This window comes from Chelmon rostratus, chromosome 10, assembly GCF_017976325.1.
Source record: "Chelmon rostratus isolate fCheRos1 chromosome 10, fCheRos1.pri, whole genome shotgun sequence".
Taxonomy (NCBI): domain Eukaryota; kingdom Metazoa; phylum Chordata; class Actinopteri; order Chaetodontiformes; family Chaetodontidae; genus Chelmon; species Chelmon rostratus.
This window is the reverse complement of record NC_055667.1, coordinates 19755277-19773121: the sequence shown is the minus strand read 5'-3', so window position 1 is coordinate 19773121 and position 17845 is coordinate 19755277. Positions and strand designations below refer to the sequence as shown.

General features: G+C 42.2%; 1 protein-coding gene across 1 annotated transcript; it reads right to left on the bottom strand.

Moving 5' to 3' along the window:
* Positions 1 to 390: 390 nt before the first annotated feature.
* Positions 391 to 17379, bottom strand: LOC121613244 (transcription initiation factor TFIID subunit 4-like). The gene is given in 16 exon segments (XM_041946571.1): positions 391 to 2658; positions 2785 to 2904; positions 2993 to 3049; positions 3277 to 3402; positions 3524 to 3654; positions 3745 to 3914; positions 6793 to 6901; positions 7390 to 7525; positions 7646 to 7870; positions 11262 to 11351; positions 11682 to 11804; positions 11982 to 12137; positions 14130 to 14249; positions 14846 to 15000; positions 16139 to 16948; positions 17112 to 17379. Coding segments are annotated over 16 exon segments (2964 nt in total). The 3' UTR covers positions 391 to 2490.
* Positions 17380 to 17845: the final 466 nt, after the last annotated feature.

Genomic DNA, 17845 nt, shown 5'->3' with positions numbered 1-17845 from the left:
AGGAGCTGCCGGCTCATAGTGGTGACTGAGCTCATGTCCGCGAATTAACGTCTCCAGCAATGAGTAACCCAACGACTTTGTGTAAAAATATTCCCTTAAATCCATTATAAAAAAATCGAGCAACGTCTCCTGCAAGAGTCATTTTTCTAAACATGATCTTCAGAAATAGCAAAAGTTTATTCATATCATATTCTAATGTGCTTTATGACCGATTCTATCGTTCTATTTCTATTTCAGTCCTTGTAAACACTCCACTGTCACTTTCTAACAATTCTACTGCAATTCTAAGTACTACTTATATAAATTAATCACATAATGATTATAGATTATAAATACTGCTGACAGTATAACACAATAATTCAGACAATCAAGATATTTTTTCTTTTAATCTTGTTTTAATAGAGATCATTCTCTTTCAATCCATTGTAAAATAGCAATTAAAAACTTTTTTTTTTAAATTCAGATATTTACATATAAACAAGTGGCTGTGCAAAATTTACAAGATCTTGGCAAGAAAGCATCACATATTTGTCTCACTTCTCATACATCTACTGTATATATGAGAATGAAGACAAATTTTCCCAATTAAAAGTCGTCGATTGATAAATCTACAAATAGCAAACCGAAGTATGTACAGTCATAAAATTTGCCAATAAACATTCTTTCATAAAATGACAAAAGGTAGAAAGATCAAAATTAGTATGTGCACTAAAAATATAAAAAGTTATAAAGTGGGTGTGTTCATCTGATCGAGTCGTTTTAGAAAACTGATCTGTCAAAGTGCCGTCCTCGCTCCGCATTTCACGCCCATGTTTACCCAACATAACCCCCGTCATTCATAAATATAAAAATGTGGACATACAACTTACTGAAAAATGTTTGATTCACTTAAGTGACTGCAATCAATAACATTGATGGGATTCAGTTCTCCAAACTCCATTTTTTAAAATTCACATTGTAGCACACGGGCTACAGACGCCGGATCCTTTGCATTATTAACAACCACTTCCTTTTCCAAACACTGCTTTTGATTTCTTTCAAGTAACTGGCAGTAAAACGTAGCCACCTCTGACCATTTCTTTTTCAATGGTACAAAAAGCAAAGACTAAAATGGGCTTAAGAGGGCAATTCATCACATTGAACATCCTGCCCAAAGATATTTTTGCCAAAAAGCAGTTGTTTGAAAAGTCTGTAGCACTTTGGGGGACATTTATGACAGGCAGGAAAATGACTTGAAAGCTCTGCTTCGTGGTAACTTTAACAAAAAAAACAAAAAACAAAACACAGAGCCAAATCTACCTTATTGTTTTTAGAATGTAAACATTTCATTATTCCTTTTTTAAAATAATTTTTTTATTATTATTATGAGCAATGATAAATTGGCAAACTATTACTCTGGAGAGGATGTTCGCTGTGACAGAAGGTTCACTTCTGTTAGCTGAATTTTACATTGCCACTGAAGGCATGAATGAAAACTGCTGACTGCTTGAGAGCTGGAGGGGGAGACCACGGTGTGCTTTGGAAATGATCGATAAGTGTATCCCGTCTGAACCTTAAATGTGCTACAATCTGAATAAAAAGTGGAATTACGCTTTCAACCACAGTGTCAGGAACTCTCACAGTCAAAACCCTAAAGTGGCGAGAGTTCAAATACCAACAAGACATATAAATAATCATTTTTGTTTCCAATCAAGCAAAGACCAACAAAGAAAGAGTACAACAAAACAACAACGCACGCATCCTGCAGACGTGCAGAGAGTTGTTGGATAGACGACGTTACTGGAGCTGATCAACACATTCTATTCCATATGGCTTAATTTGGTAAGAAGGCAATTCAGCAGATGACAAGACTGGTCAAGATTAGTCTCTGTAAAACAATCCACAGGCATTAAAATGGTGATAAAATATAGTATAAATGTGTGATAAATTTCAATCTCTGTTAAGAACTTAAATAAAACAGAGCATATGCGTTTACATGGTCGAGAAAATTAGCAATACTGCAGTTTTGTAAAATCAGGCTGAAGCACCTGAATGTTGCACGTTAATCTAAAATGGAACCACTTCGCAGAGATTCCCTGCTACCACGCAGATGTCAGTGAAATGACCCTGACAGCGTTTCCAGATCTGAAGTGTTCAGTTCAGTTAAAGACATTTTTCCTTGTGCGCAGCATGAGGCAGTGCATGAGTGAAGTGTGGCTGGGTGAAACCGGTCTCTAAAGAGCAAACCGAGCTGAGAGGCACGCCGAAATCAGGGCCGAGTTCCAATATTTGCTTCACCTCTTTGCTGCAAATACAAAAAGGCCTGTGCTTGAAGAGGCTTTCAAAAGCTGACGTCCTTTCAGCGTTCCAGATCATTTTTCCCCCACAGTCAGACGTCTCATCATTCAGCTGTGGCTGATCAAAGGAAGTACCGGCAGAAAGGGTCTGAGCAGACGGTCAACTCTGCTTCCTGAACGCCGCTGAGTGAAACTAGTCATTTTAATGCGGGTGCTATTTGAGGAAGCCTTTATAGAGCAGTTGTGAGTGACTGGTCCCTTGTTCGTTCTCCAGGCAGAAGAGCAGGTCCCTGAGGTTGACTCTGGTGATGCGCTGTCGCATAAACTGTCTGGAGCCTGCTCCCCCAGAGCCTCCAGGCTGGGAGGGGCCTGACCCCGAGCCCTGGAGTGTAAAACGGAGCAGACGCAACACAGATACTTAGTCTTGTAATGACCTTTGCTTTGCACATTTGAAATCATTAAAAAAAAAGCGCAACCCATCTGTGGCAAATGGATCCGTATCCCTCACCTCTGCACTGGCGCCCCTCACAGGAGAGTCCGTTTTCCTTTTTTTTCTCGGGCCGATTGCCGCCAGCGCCGTTAGGTTGGCTTCTCTCTGTCTGATCTGAGCCAGCTCCTGCTGCTGCATCTGGAATACAAGCGGCGACAGGTGGATTAGTCTCACAGACAAACTCGTCCGAGGCCTCACAAAGAGTGCAACCATACAGCACACTTACCTCTTTGGCCTTCTGTTTAAGTCTGAGCTGCTCTGGGTCCTCTTGCCGTGACCGAGACTGCATTAAGGTAGAGGGCATTTTAATATTTCAAGATGGATATGTTCCATTTATTCATTCACTCACTCACACAGTTAGCAGATCTGTTCTCTCACGACAGTTAGTGGAGGAAATGTATACTAATGACGCTGAGCCAAGATCACTCACTTGCCTTGTCTATGCAATTAAGTCAGTATACGCAGGTTTCTTCCTGCCAGTGATATGTGTCCTTGTTTATATAATGTTACCTTGGCAGCCTTCAAGAGAATCTCTCTCTCCTGCTCTTCCTTCCTTTGCTTCTCCATCTGATCCAGCTGCTCGAAGAATTTAAGCTGTGCTCGAACATCGCCGACCTGCTCATACCGCTCATCCTCCTGAAGGTTGCATGAAGTACGACGTCGCAGGAAAGGACAGAAAGGTGCAACAGGGGGATTTAGAACAGAGTGAATGGCAATGGGTCTCACCAGTTCTCAGATTACTGCAAATAATCGTCACCTTGAAGGTTATGTTCTTCTGCTGTGCCACTTGGGAGACCTTTTCCAGCAGGTTTTGTAGCCGCTGCTGTGTCGCATGGGAAATGTAGTTGATCACATCTGCGCCCAACTCGCTGATGCCAAACTTCTTACCTGTCACAGCAGGAGGAGTGTGAGTAAAGATTTAGACAGTGAGTGAGACAGTGTACGCTGTACGCTTTCTCTTAAGTTCATGTGTCTCACCGATCTCGAGAGCTCTCCGGGTGAGTAAAGAGGTGGAGAGGAAGGTCTCATCCTTACAGGAACGAGTCACGGTGCCAACAAGCTCAGAGTTGGTTGCTAAGATACGGGCGCTCTCCTCTGACAAGTTGACTCCAGCCATGGAGGCCACATCGTTGATATCATCGTCATCCCTGGATGAAACAGAAAGAGCGAATAAGACTAAGATCACTTTTGCACATTTAAACAAAACAATCAGATTTTTTTCATTTAGCTGCAGTCATCTCTTAAAGTGTTAAAAATGTAAATAGTGAGATGATTCAGCATGAACCCTAATCACTGCGGCTGAACAAAAGAAAAAAAAAACAAAAAACATTAGGGAGCCCTGCTAAAAGTCAATGATTTAAGTCATCCGTCAGGAAGACCCCATCAGTCGACTCTCTGCACTTTTGTTGTTTTTAGCTACAGGAATTAGAGCATGGGAGGCTGTAAACTTCGAAACCTGAGTCTCAAAATGACAGCAAACCACAAAACTGACTGTGATGAAGCGGGGAAGGGTGACAGAAACAGAGGGCTGCTGCTCAGATGCTCTCTGCTCTGCTGATGTGTTTTTATAAGTGAATTATGAGCAGGACGCACACTTTTACTGACTCTGGCTGTGTGGAAAGCTGACAGTTTCCCATCACAGATGACAAAGAAAGGAACTAAAATGTCTTACAGGTGAAACATGAGACTCATGTAGGCTGATAAATGTTTAGTGTGGCACTGGAGTGAAAAAAAGGGTGCAGGGTGCAGCCCTTAACTGCAAAGTAAGAATATTATGTGTAAAGAAAAATACTGTCTTTGGCGCCCCCCAGTGGCAATGTCAAAAAGACACTATGGCAGACCCACGGACATTATTGAACATTGGTCAGTGCTTTCACGAATGTGATGCATGCAAGAAAAAGAAAAACTGTGCCAATATAAGTCTCACCTTCCTCCAAACAAAAATTTTATGCCATCAGAATAACTTGAAAGCTTGGTTATATATCTCTTCTTCCCCACCTTTCAGTTCCTAAAGAACAAAATCTCCAGAACATCAATCATCTAGTAACAACCCCCCCTTATATCCAAACATATATTCAGCGTTTTCATTTAAATAATTGTTGATTTTTTGAGGCAACTAAGGAACAGCAACTTGATCCCACAGTCATACATGCTGAGGCAGAACAGGAATCAATGGGCCCTTCAGTTGTATTACTATTTTATGTTCACGAATTTGTCTCACCTCATAAACCTGTTTATTAGTTACACTTGTACAGTCTAATGCAATCTGGTACAACGGCCCTGTAATAAATCCTATCTGCTGCTGTCTGTAAGGCAAATTGCCCCATTGGTGACATTAAAGCTTTACTCAATCTTTGTAAGTGTAGAAAATTATTTTTGTTTATACTGTGTCAGAATAGGTGTAACTACCATGATATATTACCCAGTTGAGCTAATGAGGCCATGAATTAAGATAATTACGGTATTAATTAGCAAAAGTGTCTGTGTTAACCGACTTATCATTAAAAAACACAAGGGTGGTAAAATATGAACAGAAACTATGACAAATAAAGTCTACACGCTGAAATCTCCCAAAGGCAGACTTTTCAAGTACACTGTTCCTAAACAGACCCATTTATATCACATAATGGCAACTTCTGTAGTTAGAATAACCAAAACATGTGTCTCAACATCGGTGAAGCAATATTACACTAAAAAATGCCCGAGAGCAAATGAAAGCAGGATTTGTCTTCATGTTTAGTCTTCCACAGTCTGTTGTGGCTGAATCCTGTCTTCCATGTTCTAATGTCACTGCATTCTGCATGGTGCATAATGAATCTGTTTGCAGATGCATAAACACATTTTCACCATTTCTGCATGATTTTCTATATCTTTTGGCCCCATGTGAATATGAAGGTGAAAGCACACTGCATGACCTCTATTACAAGAAAATTAGTTTTTCCACATCATGAAAATTTAAGCAGCAATGGCCAACAAAATGTAATACAGTCGTCCACTATGTGGCGGCTTTTGCGCTCTAAAGGTTGCAGTTTTCCTCTGTGTATTGTTGCTGAAATGTAGGGTTAAAAAATGAATCTAAAATTGTGCTGATTAAATTGGTGTTCCACTAGTTAATCAATTAATCCTACCAGCTCTAAAATACATGCAACTTTTTTTTATATAAATATAGCTGCCAAAGATTATCATCATCGATTTGTTGGGTCTATGTTATGATGCACAGCAACGTCTCCTAAGGTGGGGACACTCGACCAGCCAGTGTCTCACCTTGTGTAGCTCAGCTGTTGAATTACAGGAAATGATGAATAAAGATGATAAAGCTATTTTAAAGCTAATGTTTGATGAAGCTAACGCCCCAGATAAAATCTGATCCATCACAAAACAGACTAAAAACAGACAGAAGGTGTTTCTGTCCATTATGCTTGCTTTTAAATTAACTTGAAATCACGCATTCGTCCATCAAAACAGACACAAAACTGCCAGAGATGGCAGATTTAGATTAACTAATTAGCTGAAATTAGGTCAGAGAGACACTAGAGTAGAACTTAATGTTATGGAGTTTCATGTCATTGATCAGAGACGATCCAAAGTGAATCCTTTACTTCTTCACAGCAGAAACTTAAGCAGTATCTGATCAAATATATAACATCCCACTTTTATTCTCAGTGCATGGCTGCATCCCCAATGCCCATATATTTAATCAATCGTTTTTATTGTAGTGGCCTTGTCTGTACTTGCCTTGCCAAGTTGTCTGAAAGAGCATTGTACAAGAAGACGAGGAATAAATTTTGCTTTTCTATTAAAATGCTGGGAATAATAAAATTTTGATTTTTAGCAGATTAATAATGGATTAATCAAAGCAATACTTGACGCATTAATCGATTATTAAAAAAGTTGCTAGTTGTAGCCCTCAAAAGGTTTTTGAAAATGTAAAATATTGAAACTAGAACCTCTAAGACTCCCTGAATGCTGACTATTTGGAGACCGGTGTTTGAGGGACACTGATATTTATCTGAATGTTTCACAAACCTGAAAGTTCCCCCTCCTGCTTCCTTCAGCTTGATCTTCTGAGCAGCAGTGAGAGGAGCCTGACTGACTACTTGCACTCCTTTGGCCACTGGAGCCAACGTCTGCTTCACTGCCGAAACATTTATGGAGACACACAGACACAGACGCAAAGTCAGATTTTTGCTGCTAATTGAGAAAAATGCATTGCAGATTGTTCGTTTAAAACATGCCCGTTTGATGTGAACGTAATTTCTGATTCTAATTTTTTTTAGAATCAAAGTGGGCACCTTTATAGATATTTAGTATCCTGCATTTACAGACAATTTCCACAAGATGGCAGCACTTCCACAGTGCACATTAGAAATGACTGGTCAACCAAAGAGAGAAAGACTCAAGGTATCAATGGTTTTCAGTGACTTTGTACAATGCATTTGTTCAGCCTCTGAGTCTGTCAACAGATGCCCACTGAACACAGCATGATGTACCAAATAAAGAAAATAACAAAATACATTCAGAGCGCTAGTACTGTAGTATTTTACATACCTACTGACAAATGCAACTACAACTGCATCTTCAGTTATGCAACAAATAAAAGCACAAGTTTCGGTGAATACACACCTGTCTGAAGCTGTCTGACCACCTGCGGCTGGCCCACAATGATGCGACTATGAGACTGTCCTCTGAGTGTTACCATGGGAGACTGAGCCAGCGTCACCTGGGGCCTTGCCATTGTCCCCTGTTGCTGGGGCACAATCTGTGCACATTCAGCGACAAAGAATCATAATAAGAGCACGGGCAAGAATAGAAGTATTAACTCTGACATGCAAGGTTTCCACTTTTATGTGCATCTGAATTCAGCCAGCAGCAAAATTACCAGTCCGGGTTTACTGTGCGGCGTCTGAGTGAGGCTGATGACTGTGGTTTTGGTCACGGCAGTGCTGGTGGCCGTGGTGGCGGCGGTGGAGAGAGAAGGTCGCAGCACCACAGCGGTGAGGGCCGTGGAGGCTGCTGCTGTTGGAGTGCTGGCCTGTGGCAGCAGGCTCTGCTGGATGAAGGCCTCTGAGTCTGGGGTCATCTGACGCAGTGCTGGGAGACTTCTCTGTGGAGGACAGAGAGAGTGACCATGTGGTCATTTTAATAAAATCACTGACTCCTCTCCACGCAGCAAACATTTGGTTATTGTAAAGTAAAAGTAGCAGCACTTACGTATGAATGGTGCGGCTTCTATTACATTCTTTACCGAAAACTAAAAGAAGTGCCAAGAGTTTATTGGGTTCGTTTTTTTTCTCTTTACGATTGGCAACACACTTTCTCAATACTGAGGAAGCACAACAGAGGTCAATGTGAACCAAACTGTGGATCTCTTTTCATTGCTATGACACAAAATGCATTCAATGACCACATCTTTCAAAATTCATGAGTTCTGTTCTGTCTTGTATGTGACATACTACTGTAAAAAGGCTGCAATCTGCTCCATCTGCATCTAAAAACAAGTAAGAAAAATGCATAAATGCCGAATTGGGGGACACAACATTTAGCACGTAGTATCATTTTTGTTTACAGCCCATCCCAGGATGGAGTCGCTTTCATTCCACCTTCCCTCAACCCCACAGAAGAATTATTTTCCACATGAAGGTGCAAAGTTTATGACCACCACATCAGATGCCCCTCTTGGATGCAATGAAATGCTGGTTGTTTGGACACGTCTGCAGAAGATTGCCAGTGATGGATCAGGCAACAAAAAGAGTCTCTCCCTGGTATGTTGTAAGAGAGGGTATTAGGTGTGATGTATGTATGATGAATTCAGAAGACAGACAGGATTCACTAGCACTGTTGTACTTCTCTATCTGTAGTAGGGGTGTAACAGTGCACGTCCCAGTACACAACATTCAGTTCAGTATGCGACTCCCTCGGTTCAGGAAGCCCTGTGACCCAAACAATTACTGGCAAAATAATGTATTTATATCTCCTGCTTGTGTTCACACAACAAAAATACTTGAGTCTGAGTGTGTCAATTAGTGGAACAAGACAAGAACAGAGTGAAAGGTTAAGTTCTTCTTGCCACAGGGTTCAAGGAGCCTATCACAGCAGATTCGGACCGTGCCAAAGTAACCAATTCTCCAGGATAACCGCATACCACAGAGCCTTCACATGTGTTCACATTGTTTCTGTGCTGTATAAATGAGCATAAGCTGAAGTTGTTCAGGAATGATCAACTTCACCAGCAGTGGCGCTCGCCACTGATGGATGGATGTCCAGGGCTACACTGAGCTACTACATCACTCCAGAGTGGGAAATGAAAGTCCAGTCCTGCAAACTCACCCCGTTTATTAACGGCATACAAGCTACGTCTGGCAGAGGAACTAAAGGAAGTAGTATCAGAGTGAATTATTTCTTTTGTACTGAGTATATAGTTCAGAGTTTTCAGACTGAGCATAAATGACATTTGAGTTATTGATCTTTGTATTGACAATATGCCAGTATTTGAGCTCCTTAACTGTTTCATTGAAAATTAAGATCAATGGGCCACTGCTGAATGTTTGAATGCTAAACATTTTCTAAAATAAATGACAACAATCTTATTTTCTTTGCATTCTGTGCTTGTTTTCCCTTCTGTACTTAAAATCTAAATTTGAATTTTGTCTTTAATTGTACCCCTAATCTGTAGCTATCTATAGATTATGAGTCTGTATAGTGATGAATAAGTAGCTTTGTATTGCATCGCTGTCATTAGTATTATTTTGTGCACTGAAAATCACTAAATCCAAACATGATTAAAAGATAAAGCACATTGAAGCATGATTAATTTGTGTGACACTGTAATGTAACGAAACCTTGGCTCGTGCTACATAAATAAATGAAAGATACTTTAAAGACAATAGTGATATATATTTTAATTTTACAATTGTTAGCAGGGTTTTTTTTTAGGTCACTGTGTAATGAGTGGCAAGGTGTTATTGCTGGGAAACAAATGACAGGGTTCTGGTTCAAGAGTTGATCCTGAGATGTGTGTGAAGTGCTTTGGTTGTGAGATGCTGCTGTCCTGAGCAACATGTTGGTAAAAAGAACTGTCTGAACAGGTCCAAAAAAATGCACTCACTACAGAGAGAAGTGTGCTGCCGATAACGATAACATAAAAAAAAAACATGTTTCCGAAAATTGATCGCCATAACAGTAACATAAAGTATTTCTTTCTTGCGTAATTCTACTCCAATTAGCCTGCTAAAAGCCATCCTTCAGTTGCGACTTGAAAGAGCAGTGAATGCCTTTTGGAAAGGGGGGGGGGGGGGGCAGTAGCATTATGCCATACACAACGCTCAGAGCTCACCTTCTTTAAGGGAAACAACCCTTTTCAGAAGGGTTTCCAAAACAGTTTGAGCATTTTGGCGTTACACAACGTTAACACACAAACCATGTGTGTGGTGCAGGATAATAAACCCATTGTTTAACCCATTCACACCACACTGCTGTCAAAGGTCAGTTCTCTAGTCGTAAATGTTTAAACAAGCCCTGGTTCTGCAGCTTCAGCTTCAAGCTCTACCAAACCATACAATCAAACCGGTCTGTGTGTTAATGTGTTTGCTAAATGGCGGTGGGTTGAATTTCAGTTCATTAAAATTTACTGCACCAGTGGTTGGAAAATAGCGTCATTTCACGCGATTTCATTATTTGGTCATCTCACAACCCTGATTGCAAGAAAGTTGGGACACTGTAAAATGTTAAATCAAGGCAGAATGCCATCATTTGCAAACAAATTGTGTTTACCGAAAACAGCTTTATGTGTTTTAAGTGTTCCAGGGCCCATGTGGTAATATCCTTTATAACATACAGTACAGACTATAATCCCATTCTCGCTTGTGAACAACTGAGCCTCTTCAAGATGCTCCTTTCATACCCAATCATGATGCTATCACCTGTTACCAATCACCCTGTTTACCTCTGGAATGATCCAAACAGGTGTTTTTGGAGCGTTCCACAACTTTCCCAGTCTTTAGTTGCTCCTGTCCCAACATGTTTGAAACGTGTTGCTCCATCAAATTCAGAATAAGCAGATATTTACAAAAATCAATAAAGCTGATGGAGTAAAACATTAAATATATTGTCTTTGTGCTGCTTTCTATTGAGTATCTGTCAGAACGGATTAAAAAATGATCACATCCTGTTTTATTTGTGTTTTACACAGCGTCCCAAGTCTTTTGGAATTGGGGTTGTATGAAAATTAAATCTACTCTCAAAACCATGTTCATGTACTGTAACTCTGATATTAAAGAGAGTAGATTATGTGGTTAAGAGGGCGAGAAGTCTGCAAAGCCTGTAATAGGATTATAGTAAACTTAGATCAATTTAATACTAACCATAAAGCAAGCTATTATTATATAGAACATGTATCTATACTGAGCAGGGGTTGTAAAGCCAACAAGGTCTGAGTTCACACAGCCTGTAACATCCAGCATCAATCTGCATGTGTGCTGGGGTGTCTCTGAGCTCACCTTCAGGAAAGGCACAAGGTACGGCTGTGGTGAGGAGTTGAGTTCCCGGTACAACCTACTGGTGAAATCTTCAGGCTCAATCTTTGCTTCCTGTTGTACAATAAACACAAAGAATACCACCAAAACTTAATAATTCAAGTGAAGGTTTGTGGCAAAAGAAATTCCCTCAAGGCGCTCTGGAGATGCCGCGTTCCTGAGAACAGAACAGACAGATGGACACCCCAAAAACTTCATGCTCCATCTATCGCTGTCGTAGGTGCCGAGGCCTGTAATCATAAGTTCTAAAAACAAACTGAAGGAATGACAAGAGAGGTAAAAAGATGAGGACAGAGAGACCGTGCTTTACCACAGATAGTGACAGACAGAGAGCGAGATGAAGGAGATGGTGGAAAAACAAGACGGTAAAAAAGAGAAATTTACCAACAGACTCTTGACCAGCTCCTTGACGTTGGCGGTAGTCTCAGATGACTGTTTTCCACTGGATGCCAACTTGATCAACGTGGACAGAAAGTTTCTACACTTTTTTACGTTCTCCAGTGTCTCCTGCAAGCACAGACACATGAAATGACATTGTTTTGTTAAAAATACTCATCAGACATACAGTTGAAAGGGAAGCAGAACACAAAAATACCCTACAACTAACAATTAACAAGTGTCGGCAGAATTTGCTTTGAAAGATTACAAAGACAAAAGCATTCAAGGTTAGTACTTCTCTCTTACAGCTGTGATAGCTGTTGGAGTGACAGGGGTCCCAGTGGCCCCAAGGGGCCCTACCCTCTGTGTAACTGCTGTGGCTGCAGATCCGGGCTGCACTACGGTGGGCGTTCCTAGTGCCTGTCCCGGGGTGGTGGCAGTTCCTCCCAGCAAGATGGTGTTCTATATAAGTCAGTGAATATGCAGTCATGAAACGAGACTCAAGAAAATGACAAGGTCAGAACAACAGTTTTGACATGTCTGGTCCCGGGGGGTCCAGTCCATAATACAGTTTGTTTTTCCAGGAAAGAGTGGCTACATATTGTATCACAGAATGCTCGCTGAAATTCATACACTGCATGTATAACGTAAAATCTATGGAGCTTAACAATTCTCCTCCATAAATTACAATAGATAAACAGGGATATGTGGATTTGTGCCAGCCTAATGGTGGATTTCCACTGGTGCAAACACTTTCCACCTACACCTGTGAACCTCCAGGGAATGGACACTGAGATGGTGGGATCTTACAAGTACCTGGGTGTTCACCTGAATAATAAACTGGAGCGCTTTATAATGAAGGCCAAAGCAAACTGTATCTCCTGAGGAGACTCGGGTCTTTGGGAGTGCAGGGGGACACTCCTCAGTACCTATCTTCTAAGCTATTATCCCTGATGGAGAACAGGAAGGATACTGACAGCCTGCTCCATCCACAGTGTGTGAAGGAGACAGGATCTTCCTTCCTGCTTCTGTCATACTTTAGAATCAACACTGCTCCCAGTAGACCACACATACCGAAACTGACAACTCATTTGCAATATCAGTATATTGTAAAATGTACAATTTCAAAATTCCCAATGTGCAATAATGTGAAATCAACCATTCCATGTTTCTAATTATTATATTGTTTACTTTTTTATCAAACCTTGCTGTTTTAGCTGATGCTTCTTACTATTATACTCTCATCTTTGCTGCTGTAACACTGCAAATTTCCCCTCTGTGAGATTAATAAAGGATTATCTTATATCTTCACACAATGTGCGAAACAGAAAATGGAAGCCTATTAATGGGTTTAATTAAATGTATTAACCTTTAAGGGAAATGCCATGGCAACCTGAACAAACTCAAAACTCACGAGAAAGTGAGCAGACAAACGGGCCAGCCAGAAAATATACAGAAATGAAAATAAATATGCTGGCCTTGATACAAAAACCCAACCTTTCTTTGTGCTGTGATTAGGCGAAACGAGAAAGTACGACCTATGAAACAGGTTCTGGGCCGGATTTTTTTCTAGCATTGCAGAGTAGGAAATCAATCGTAACTGGTCCAAGACAGATGCATTTATCGCTACTTTAGGCAGGAGTAAAAGCCTTTTATTAACTTTCTCATTCTACAAAATTACTCCCGTCTTCTCCAGGATATAATAGAGCTGCAGCGCTGCTCCCAGCAGGGGGACAAACATGCACATTCCTCGAGGAGTGCAAATACGAAGAGCTATTCATTTAAACTTATAACAAGCATCTTCAAACACGTGCATTCAAACTTCTTGTGAATTTTGTTTGTGTCCTGATAAATAACTTTCATTTCCACAATGATTGAAGCAAAATCTGTGGGGCTGCCAGTGTGAGGACACTTTGAGTTGTCAGTAACACTAGAAAATGGTTCCATAGATACCATTACCATTAAAAAAGGAAAGGTCCTTAGTGAAAAAACGGGGAAAAGGGGAACAGCTTGTGGGCAGGAGAGAGTAGGGGGGCAATTATGATGTTGCCATTGATGTCATCGGTCTCTCTGAGTCACAGAAGGTGTGGAGCTAGCTGTGCACATGTTTCAGAAGTGGCAGGTAGAAATTATCTTCCTGCCACAGCGGCCGATCAGGAAAAAAAACACCCTCAGTCCCTGTGAAACGTCTCTTATGTTTGCGGCTAAACTTAAGCCAAAATGGATTGCTCTCAAAGTGCAGCACAGCGCCAGTTAACAGCTCATTTGCTTTAACTTGATCGTCCAATAGTTACAGAGTGTTCAGCGTCAGCGTGAATCGGATTTTGTGTAATGTAACCGTGTCCTCCGAATCAGTTGCCACCCTCACAGATTGACTGGACAGCTTTTCATGGCATTCGGTGCTTGAAAACTTTATACCCTGTGCATGGAATTGCACACCCAAAAGGTGTTTACCTGCAGCACAGGAGGCCTCTGCAGCGTGGTGGTGGCTGTCACAGTAGTCTGGACCGTGGAACATTGTTTAATAATGGTGGTGGGGGTTACAGGACGAGCCAGCAGCGATGCGGTTGGGGCCTGTAGAACAGCAGGGGATATGATTTTTTTTCACCAACAATTCTCCATCTTGCCGGTTTCTTTAGTTTTCCTCCAACATTTTAAAACTGGACAGAAAACTGCACACAAGCCAAATTAAATCAGTCCACTCTGAGAATGATTCTAACTGGTCACTGACCTTGCAGGCAGAGCGTGCATGTGAAACCAGTAACCAAAATGTAATTTAATCAGCCCGGATTACAAAATTCAGTTTTGGTTTAAAGTCTGTATACCCACAGTGTGGAACTTATTGGAATCATCCTTTTGTGTGCAGTGTCATATGAGGCTGTAACTACACTTCAACTCATCACTATCAGTGTAAATGTTTTTACACCAACACTCCTTTAAAGCTTGTGTTAACATTAATAAGATTTTCCTTTAAAGGGTTTACAGAAATGTGCCACAATGAATAGAACAATAACAAAAAAACAGCATTTAAAGTGCATCAATCACATCTGGCAAATACTAATTGATTAAATAAGGTTGTTATCCACATCAGTACTGATCAGTTTATCAGATCTGTGTGTCACTACATAACAGTAGTGAGCCACGTTTTGTGTGTCCAGCAGTCCTGGTACCTGTAGAGAAGTGATCTGGACAGGTGGAGTGCTGCTGGGGGCTGTGGGTCGTGGTGTCATGGCGCTTTGGGACTGTGACTGAGCCTGCATCTGAGCCAAGGTCTGCTGGTGAATCATCAGCAGCTGCCCGCTCTCACTGCGAACCAAGACCATGCCTGCAAGAGGCAAGTGTCAGGAGGGTAGAGACGTCAAAGGTCACAGCTTTTCTGTCCTGAGCGGTCTTAACAATACACTGTATGTATCCATGGAGGTTTTTCATTACATCAGCTGAGGGGCCTGTGTTCAGAGATTTCTAACCAGTGAGCTACTGCTCAAACCGAATTGATCCACAGACATGGTGCAATAACTCAAAAGCATTTCAAGCCACAACTCAAGATATAATTTAGCAACAGTAAAACTTTTTTTTATGGCAGCTGATTACTTGTTGCATGCCACTGTATTACTATGCACAGGAGTCTGGCATTACAGCCTGCCCGTTATCCATCGTGACACAGCTCCAGCGCGTAGCAATATACTGGCCTACAACAAAGGTCACAGAGAGGCCGGACAGGAGAATTAAGCAGCAAAAGCAAAAAGTTTCTGTGCTGAGCTGCGGGTAGATACATATATGTTATTAAATGGTGTTTCTCTGTTTTGATTAATCTTATTTCTGTCTCTGGCTTGAGATAACAATAAACAACAGGACTCCCAGACAACCAACTAATTTCCATGCATTTATATTACTATTTTTGGAAAATCCAGACTGTCTTTCATCTGAGAAAATCTGAAATGATCTCCTTAGTAGCAGCTGAAGGTCAAATCTGCTACTGCAAAACCTTGGAGTAATATCTGAGGTCAGAGACAGTCTAACAATTAGCCTTTGCAAAATGTTTAAAAAGCACACACACATAGATACTTAGAGATAAACAGTAAATAGCTGTTGATAGGAGAACAGTCTGTCTCTGACAAGACAAATTAATAATGATCAATAGATTACAACAGAAAGATGGCTTGATGCATTGTAAAAGCAATAAATTGGCTGTCTGCCCTCAACGCTTTTAATCTGGTATGCGGTTTGTCCACCTCTAATCTGTTGTTTGTGGCCTCAAAAGACAATCAGCTCTGTGTCCTCTCTGTTTACTACAATATACCTGGAGCAATCACTTGCCTATTTACACATGAGCAGCTAAGTAACGTGTACAAATGGAGCAAAAACACTGACACTTTTATCAATTTGACACAGAGGCGGTACTGATTCATATCTAACTTATTAAAGAAAACTCACAGACGCCCTTTAACTTTACGCTATGTTACCTGGAGGGAGCTGAATGTTTTGGATATTCGGTGCGTTCTGCTGCGGCTGAGCGAGTCGAGGCGCCAACACCTGCGGAGCAATAGCTCGTATTCCACCAGGGGGAGAGGCGGCCACTGCCGACGGCACCGAAGTCCTCAAGTTCTGCAAAACAGTCGGGCTCCTCATGGTCGCCGTCGTCCCTGTCGCCACAGCTGAAGTCGCGACCTGTCCGCCGGTCAGAGTTAGAGTTTTTGCGGAGTCGAATTTGTTGACAGGGGAGCCGGCCGCGCCGGTGACGCTGACGGCTGCCGATGTCAAAACTGTGGTCAGGGTGCCTCCGCTTTGTGGGGTGCTCGAGGGAATTTGCATAGGTGGCCTGACAAGCGTGACCGTGGGGACGCTTTTCACAGACGGCTGAGACGAGCTCACAGCATTCTGCGCACTCGTCGGGGAAGTTCGAATAATAGTGCTGGGCGCTACAGACGAAACTGGCGCGCTGCCTTTGCTCACTGTAACAGGTCCGTTGTTGACAAGCGTGACAGCGGGTTGCGAGTTGCTGCCGGTGCTGTCAGCAGATGAGGTGTCGGGGATATGACAGTTCATCACCACGGCGCTTCCATTCAAAGTTTGAACACCGGTCGTTCCGGGTTTCCCAACGCCAGACGTTCCGTCTGACACAACCGTAACGGCTCCGCTAGCTGTCCCCGGCTTGGACTGACTCTGAGCGGCTGCCATGCTCGGTCCCGCCGCCGATGTGGTCCCGGCTGCTCCATCCATGCTTGAACCGTGAGACCCCGCACTGTTGATGACACCTCCTTGCACTCCTGTCCCTACAGCAGCGGAAACACATGAAAACATGGGGGGTGTCGAACAACTCTCCGATTCGCTTTAGTTTCGGGAAACACACAAGTGAAGCCAAGTTAGCTACTATCAGTTGAACAACGTGACCAAAATTAGCTAGTGTTAGCTAACCGGAGTGGACAGCTATCTTACCTGCTTTAGCAAGCTCTTGTTGAGAAAGTCCCATTTTGCTGCCCTGAACATTGGAATTACTACTTACAGCTGAGTTGCCGACGTAATTTGCTGCAGACTGGGCCCTGGCTGTTGGGTTGACGCGACCTGATCCTGATAGTTCAGACTCCAGAGATCCGACTATATCACTAACTACTTTTTCGTCCACCTCTGTGCTGAAGAAAACATCATCCAGCAAATCGGAGCCCGCCGCCATCTTTGCCTAGCTACGCTCGCTCGTGAGACGCATGCGCCGATTGGATGCACCCTCAGTGACGCGGCCTTGCCGGACGCTGTGATTGGTTCCTCGAAGGAAATAAAGGTTGGAACAAATGGTTGGGAGCTGCAGTGTAGTGTGTCAGCGGTGTCTGGCAGTTCCACGGGAAAATAACGATACCACTCACTGAGCCGGTCCTGGTGGGACTTTTAACACATCGAGGAGACTCTCTGTGAGAGTGTCTGTGTTGTACTACACACATTTGGTGATTTATTAACAGTATCGAAGCATTTTGTGTCCATTTGACTTTATCGTAGACTACTCAAAATGGCTGCGTAGTTGCTATTTTTTCCGATACCCGCAACAGCTGCCCCAGCGCTCAGAGACACAGCAGTGATGTTTGGCTGTCTGGATGTCAAACTCCAGAGAGCGCCCATCAACGCTTACCAGTGTGCACAGTTGTTGAGCAGCACTATGCGCAAGTTCCTTCACGCTACAG